At 36.0% G+C, this 8,267-nt stretch overlaps 1 protein-coding gene across 1 annotated transcript in view; it reads left to right on the forward strand.

Annotated features, from left to right (window-relative positions):
* The window catches only part of CWF19L2 (CWF19-like 2, cell cycle control (S. pombe)), an 85,923-nt gene that overhangs the window by 24,166 nt on the left and 53,490 nt on the right, over positions 1 to 8,267 (forward strand). The window contains exons 7-9 of the mRNA XM_006887288.1: positions 59 to 64; positions 813 to 922; positions 4,394 to 5,055. Of these exons, the coding sequence (XP_006887350.1) occupies positions 59 to 64; positions 813 to 922; positions 4,394 to 5,055 (778 nt within the window). The remainder of the gene's footprint in view (positions 1 to 58; positions 65 to 812; positions 923 to 4,393; positions 5,056 to 8,267) is intronic.

The following is an 8,267-nucleotide window of genomic DNA, read 5'->3' on the forward strand; positions in this document are numbered from 1 at the left end:
TTTTAGGAACATAATAAATCCCTGTAGTCATTCTACTGACATTTCAGTTGTTTTCCAGTCTCTGGTTATTGTGGATTGTTCTGTCTGTCTCTTAGGGTCTGTATGTGAGCATTTATGTTCCTTTTTGCTGGAGAGATCTTAGAACATTCTTATCTTTGGGTAAGGGAAAGCAGGAGTTTGATTTTTAAGTAATTTATTTGTATGTATCAAAAGTATGATGTTTTTAAAAAGAACTGTAAGCACTTTAAAGTTTTTTATGTTAACAGGCTTTCAAATGTTCATTCACAGTTGAAAATAAAGACTGAAATTGGATAATTTGTTTTACCATTTCAGCTTTACATCTTTTTAAACTCCCTTATTTGTTCTTTGTGCCAACTCCTCCTATACTCATACATATAACTTTATTCTTTACTTTTTTTCATCCCACCCTGCTCTTACCTACACTTTCTTCTTGTTTATGGATTTTTTTCCTTCCCTCCCTTGGTTTTCTAATTTTATATAGGCCTTTAAATAGTTTTATGATATTTTCATATATGTCCCTATTTTAGTTGTTTATATCTCATTCTCTTAGATTGGAGTTTTTCTGAGGATAGTTTTATATTTTTCTTCGGTGTAGTGGATGAGTCTGTACCTGACATACAGGTGCTCAAATATATGCTGAACTGAATTTTCAGTGCACTGAAGATTTTTAATTATTCAAATAGAATATTTAAACTGTTAGTTTAGAAGTAATCAAAGAAGCAATAAATATTACTTGTTTGATAACAATATGAAAAGTAAAACTGACATTTGATTTTCTAATTTAATTTCAGTAGTGGAAGATGGTGGATTAAGTTGGCTAAGGAAGTCTTATCAAAGAATGAAGGAACAAGCTGAGAAACAAAATAGAAATTTTGAGGACATTGTAGCTGAAAGATACGGGGTGAGCTGTTTTAATATGTATTCCTTTTAGAATTCCTTGTAGAGTGATTTGAAAAACAAATGCTTTTGTGATTCTTTTGTGCTGTGAAACATTTGTTAATTGAGTTGATGCTAGATTTCAAATACTGAGATTATTTTCTGCTTAATTTCCTTATTATTAAACTCATTTAGTATTTTTCCTTTTAAAAATCTCACCCAGTTTATCTATTTGTTAATTTTTGCTCTCTTGTCCCTTCCTTTCTCATTGTTAACCTTCCAATGCGGATTCTGTGTGTAAATCTTTCCTTAGCTTTGTGTGTTAGATATCTTATACTATAATTGTCTTTTTTATGACTGACTTACATCACTCAGCATGTTGTGCAATATTTTACAAATTCTTTGATTCATTTTTAGTGATGCATAGTACTCCGTTGTGTAAATATACCTCAGCTTCTTTAACCATCCCTCCATTAGTGGACACTTGGATTATGCCCAGCTCTTTGTTCTTGTAAATAATGCTGAAACAAACATCGGTATGAATCTGACAGTTTATACTGCGTCTATTTCTTTGCACTTCTTGCTGATCTTCTCTGTATCGTTCCAATTTTAGTATATGTGTTGCCGAAGCGAGCACTGCATCTATTTCTTTGGGATATGTATTCAGTGATATACCATTCTTAAATTTTTAAGGAAGTGTCACTACTTTCCATAATGGTTGCACCATTTTACATCCTCACCAGCATTTATTGTTTTTGCCTTGTTGAACATAGCTCACCATTTCTTAATAGTTGATCTTGAGCCTTTCTTCATGTGTTTGTTGGCCATCTGAATGTCTTTTTTTGGTGAAGTGTCTATTTATATTCTCTGCCCATTTTGTAATTAGCTTACTTGGTTTTTTTCTTGAGATGGTGTGGAGTTTTCTCTACAAATTTTAGAGAGAAATTCCTGGTAAGCAATGCCATTCCCAAATATTTTTTTCCTTAGTCTGTAGGTTCTATTTTTACTCTTTTTTTTTGAGAAGTCTTTTAATGCATGTGAGGATTTACTTTTTAAGTTGTCTCAATCATTTACTTTATTCTGTGTTGATTATGCATTCTAAGTTATATTTCATAGTTTTTTTCATGTCACAGAGTAAGTCTCCTAAGTTTGCCCTAGTTTGTTGTTTTGTTTTGTTTTGTTTTTAAAGATCTTTATCATTTCAGATATGCTGAGTTCCTGGATCTATTTGGATTTAGGATTGGGTATTTTTGTATGCTGTGAAATATCTATCTTGTTTCATCTATCTGCAAGTAGATAAGTTTTGTGAGCACCATTTGTTAAAGATGGTGTCTTTTCTTCCTATAATGAATTTCATCTCTTTGTTGGAGAGCAATTATCCATCTATCATTGCTGTCGAGTCAGAACTGACTCATAGCTGACCCACCAGCAGGTTGTCTTGGAGGAGGTTACCTCTCTTTCTTCTGAACAGCTGTCCATAGGTGGATGGAGTTAGTTTTCTCTGGGTTCTCAATTCTGCTCCATCAGTCTCTGTACCTGTCATTGGACCAGTACGGAGCTGTTTTGATGATGATGGTTGTGTAGTAGGCTTTGAGATCAGAAGTGTGAAGCTCTCCTTGTTTTACTTCTTCACTCTCTTTGCTTATCTAAATTCTCTCTCCTTTTCTGTGAAGTTGATTATTGCTTTTTCTGTCTCTTTGAAAAATTATAATGAGATCTGGATAGCAATTGCATTGTATTTGTAGATTTGTGAATATAGCCTTTTTCACTATTTTAAGCCTTCTGATCCATGAGCTTGGTGTACTTTTCCATTTATGTAGTTTCTTGTAGCCGTGTTACATTCTTTTGTTTGTACAGGACTGTATCTTGGTTAGATATATTCTTAAATATTTTGTCTTTTGGGTTCTTATAAATGACATTGTTCTCCTTATTTCCTTTTTAGAGTTCTCTTTGTTACTATAGAGGAATCTAATTTTTTTTATTAATTTTAATGAACATTTACAGATATTTTGGATTTCCATTCATTCATTGTTGCACTTTTCTCCCTGCCCAGTCCACCCCCCTCTAGTTCGCTTCTCTCTTTGAAAAGCAAAAGAAATCCACCAGATGCTCTGCTGGAAAAGGAGGGGCAATCTCCTGTACCAGTCAGATCTGATTTGACGGTACACACACAAAAAAATAATAAATTTTTTTTAAAAGAAAAGCAAAAGAAAAATTCCTTCTTTGGTATACAACACCCCCCCACACCCCTCCCACTGCCCCTTTGGTATACAGTCCCCCCGCACCCCTCCCACCGCCCTGAGTACACTCTACTATGCAACCTTAAAAAATATTTTTTAATTGGTTTTCATACACTATATGAATTTTATATAATTAATACATCATTTCATATAATTCAGTTGCATTGTTTCATTCATATGCATCATGTTCCATACAGTCCCTCCTTTACAGTCATTCATATGGCCTGTATCCTGTATAATGAATTACCATTGATCTCTACCTATTATTATTCTACCTTTTCAAGTCCCCATTGAATCTTTCCCATTTCCTCACCCTCCTCGCAGTCCATCCACTAAAATCTGCTTTCCCAGTGATTTCTGTCCCCTTCCCTCTTTTCTCTTCCCCCTTTGGACATCTGTACACATCTTACTAGTTATCCTTCTCCTTTTACAATAATGGTTTTATGCAGTATTTGTCCTTATTAAGAGACTTTGTTAGTTCACTCAGCGTAATGCTCTCTAGACTCTCCTATAATATTAGATTGTTCAGACGCAATTGTCCTTGAATATTTTATCTCATTACTTGTCTCTGCTTACCTTTTATCTAAAAGAGAAAGAATTCACAGGCTGCCGTTGAACTCACTCAGTTTTCAGCATTTTCTATGCTTCTGTTCATTTTGGGTAATTTTTTGAGCATGAAGTTTCCCTTTTATTTGTTCTTGAACTGCTCCTGTTCTTTCATTTGACTCAGTTATTTTTTAGTAGTACTGTAACTTCTTGTATCTCACTGACAATAAGAATTTTTTTTTTACATTTTTATTTTTATTATTTTGTGTGTGTACTGTCAAATTGGATCGGACTGGTACAGGAGAAGATGGCCCCTCCTTCTCCAGCAGAGCATTTGGTGGATTTGGACTGTATACCTCTGGGATTGCAGTGCAGCCTCTAGAATTATTTAAAATTTATGTGTCTTTGAATTTTAGTGTGGGGTTTTTTTTTTTTTTATGTTAGGACATTTAGTGTAATTTGTACCCTTTTGAAACCCTAAATATTTTGTGGTATTTGGTAATTTTTCTTTATTCCCTCATCATTTTTAAATATCAGTTTAGGAGTAAAATGATTAAGTGTTTCTTTTTTATTTTTTAATTTTCTGCAGTGTACTTTCCTTTTGTTTTGGCAGATAGCAATGAGTCATAGCACAGTGGAGTATTGGGCATGGGGGGACAGTGTGTGTAATTGGAGTAGTTTTAAGTTTATTTTCTTTTTCTCTTCTTTAGTCAATGGAAATATTTCAGTCCAAATTAGAAGAAGCTGAAAAGACAGCATCCAGAAAGGAAGATTGGAGACAAGAACGATGGAGAAAACCAACATACTCTGATAAAACACAAAGTAACCAAGAAAGTAGAAAATCAGACTTAGTAAATTATAATAAAAGCTCAGGAAGTAGATATGGTATTACAGCTAGTCCAAACAATATTAGTAAAGATAAGTTTAGTGGTGATGAAAAAGGTAATAGATCTACATCTTTAGAAATAGGTAGAAGAGAATCCAGTTCAAGGCACAATCAACAGTTTTCTTCTCTTGGGAATTTGAGACCTAAATTCTTAAAACCCTCTGATGATGAAGAACTGTCATTTCATAGCAAGAGCAGGACTGTGGAACCATCTCACACACCTGCATCATCAGTTACGCAGAGATCTTTGCATTCCGGTTTTCGAAAACCCACAGAGAACAGTGAAGAATGTGTATCATCATGGAGTCGATCTGACAGGCAAGAAAGAGAGAAGAAACATTCAAATCAGAAGCCCTTAGAAACCAGTAGCAGTGCCAACTACGGAAATATTGTAGGGGATGCAAGAGAAAAGTCACAGGACCAAAGCTCACTGGTTGACCATCCAAAAAAAGAACATCTGCAGGACACGGCAACTTCCTTATCTGGGTATTTTATCATTTGGTTTTTAAATTGATGGATGAATATTAGAGTAGAGAGAATTGGATTAATTGAATTTTATTTTTAGAACTAATACTTGTTAGATAGAAATTAATGCTTTTAAACTGTTTTTTTAAAAATGATAGAATTAGAGTTAAAGGTTTGCAGACTTGTTTATTGCTGTCAAGAACGAACCAGCCCATAGCTGACCTTCCGCCGGGTTTTCAGAGTCTGTATGTCGCATGAGGAGAGATTGCCCATCTTTCTCCCATGGAGGGGCTGATACCTGCAAGCTGCCTTCCTTTGAGTTAGCAGCGCAGGTGGGCCATGGCCTCTCATAGTCTTGACTTACTGATTTTCCCCAGTTTTATTTAACCAAAAGAACTGGAAGAATTGATAGCTCTATTTGCTCAAAATCAGGGTTTTTTTTTTGCAATTTAATAAATTGAATAAATTAATCCTTTCAAATAAATACAGTGCAGGAAATATTTTGGAGATTCTGTTACTGATGACTTACTACTTTCTAAAGAAATTACTCTTAAGTATAACTATAATTGTAAATGTCTATGAAATTGCTATGAGATAGAAAATATGCTGCTGTCGCTCAAGGTAACAAAGGAGGGCCAATGATATTGTTGAGTGAGGGCATCATGAATTGTGATTGTGGATTTTGCAGGGAAAGAACCTGCTTTTGATGATTGGAAGGTTTTAAAGGTCAAGTGAGAGTTTTAAAAGGGGTATGTAGGTAAGATGTTGTTGTGTACCTTTGAGTTGGAACCAACCCATAGTTGACCCTTCAGCGCATTTTCAGAGGCAGTTAATTTCATGAGAGGAGGTTGTTCATCCTTCTCCCATGGAGCAGCTAGTGGTTTGAACTGTGTTGCCTGCCTTCAGTATTACAGTGCAGCTTCTTGCCACTAGGCCCCAGAGCTCCCTACCCAGTGGTAGTTGTAGGTATTAACATTGTGCCTTTGGGTTATAAGTTTGATAAATCCTTTTGTTAGTGACTCCATCTGAAATGGTGGATTTTAAAACAGTGCACAGTTTTCAATGGGAGGAAGCTGGAAAGATCAGGACTCAGTGATAGACTCCCAGCCTATGGGCTCTATTTCCATTCAGGTTTTTGCTCCGAGGAAACCAAAAGAAAAAACCTGATTTTATTCACTGGACAGATGTGTGAGGGGGAAGCGAATTATCTTGTGTTTTGCACATATACAGTTGTCCAGGCTTCATATCTCAGTGCTAGACTATTTCCACTTGCCAGTTGGTAGTGAGTTGAGCTTCTTAATTTCAGGTATTATTAGAGTTGTCTTCACATTTGGGCAGTATGTGGTTCTTGACATCTCTGATTCAGTTGAAGTGTGCAAACCATTCTACATGTTAGACTGGTGTTCCATTTGGTTCTCTAATTGTTTATGTTTATTTTATCTAAATGGTATAGATACACTGTTTTCCCATGGTATTTTGAAGAGTCTTACTTTGAAATAATTTGTAAGCTGAACGGTATAAAAAGAAGAAACCTTTGCTATTAATTTTTATGGTAAAAATTTGGAACGTTCCTAGACTCAAAAAACAATCTACCAAATACTTGGGAAAGTCTGCTGTTAGGGACCTTTCTAAAGTACTCAAGAGCAACAATGTGTCTCTGGAGACTAAGATGTATCTGGTACAGGCCATAGTCTTTGCAATCACTTGTTATGCGGCAGAGAGTTGGACAATGACCAGGGAGGATAGAAGGAGAATTGATGCTTTTGAGCTTGGTGTTGGAGAAGAGTGCTGAGAGAGCCGTGGACTGCTAAGAAAACAAACAGATTCATTCTGGAGAGGGTTAAACCGGGCGGCTCCTTGGAGGAAAGGATTCTGAGGCTTCGTCTGACATATTTTGGTCATGTTGTAAGGAGGTACAGGTCCTTGGAGAAGGACATCATGCTTGGGAGGGTGGAGGGACAGCGTAGGAGGGGAAGGCCCTCTATGAGGTGGATTGATTCAGTGACTGGGGCAGTGGAGATGAGTGTGTCAGAGACAATGGGATTGGCACAGGACAGAGCAGAGTTTAGAGCTGTTGTACATAGGGTTGCTATGAGTCTCAAGCTACTTTATGGCCCATAACAACAACAACAACAACAACAACCAAATACTACGTAAGAGCTAAGATAACACAGTCCTGGCCTGATACTGGGCTGCTGAGTGATTACTGGGGAGGGAGCCTGCTGACCCCACTCTTGATGCTTAGGTGCAAGCTGTCTCTATAGGCTCACTGCAGAACAAACACCAAATGATGGTTTTATTTGTGCCTTTTATCATAAAAGCAACAATCCTATTCTGGTTTCTCTTCTAATAAGCAAAAACAAGCACTAACTTAGGTCTTTTGTAAAAGCAAGGTGGCTTAAAGCAAACTTGGTAAAATCGGAGTTTACCTGTACTGTGTACTGTAACAAACCCTCAGGAAAACTTTCTTTTTTTTTTTTTACTCTTACTTATTGCTATTCATTTTCAATCTGAGATAATCTGATTCTTGTCATGAATTCCATGGTAGATTAGAAAGGAATAGAAAAATACAGGAGTCACACACATGTGTATGTAAAAGAAAAGAATTCATGAATGTGCAGACTGATGTAAAGAGAGCAGGGTAGAGCTTTGAAAAATGCCCCTTTTGAAGGACTTATAGAAGCTTCATTTGTCTTAACATTACAGAAAAATAGAAACTGGACTGCAATTCAGATCCACCAGCTGCTCCTTTGAGAGAAAGAGGAATCTCCTCTTGTGCAATTGATTGCCTTTGAAAACCACTGGAGGGTCAACTATGAGTTAATTTTGACTCAACGGTATATAACAATAACATAACAAAATCAAACCTACTTTGTCAAGTGATGTCCAATTCATAGTGCCCTTCAGGGATTTTGAAGCCTCTAAATCTTCCCTGTGTTTCAAAAGTTATACATCTTTAGACTGCCAGTCCTTCCACCTTGGAGCAGCTAGTTGATTTCAACTGCTAACCTTTTGGTGGTTTATAGTTTGCTTAAAATAAAAATTTAAGTAATCATGTTATTTGCAAATCATTTGTGCTCAGCTACTAACTTAAAGGGTGATGGTTCAAACCCACCTCCTGGAATTGTGGAAGAAAGGCTTTGTGATCTGTTTTCTTTCTTTTTTTTTTTTCTATAATTATATTTTATTAATTTTCATAAACATTTACAGAGATTTTGGGCTTCCACTCATTC

This window comes from Elephantulus edwardii, unplaced genomic scaffold (genome assembly GCF_000299155.1).
Source record: "Elephantulus edwardii isolate Elephantulus edwardi_28Jun2011 unplaced genomic scaffold, EleEdw1.0 scaffold00056, whole genome shotgun sequence".
NCBI lineage: Eukaryota > Metazoa > Chordata > Mammalia > Macroscelidea > Macroscelididae > Elephantulus > Elephantulus edwardii.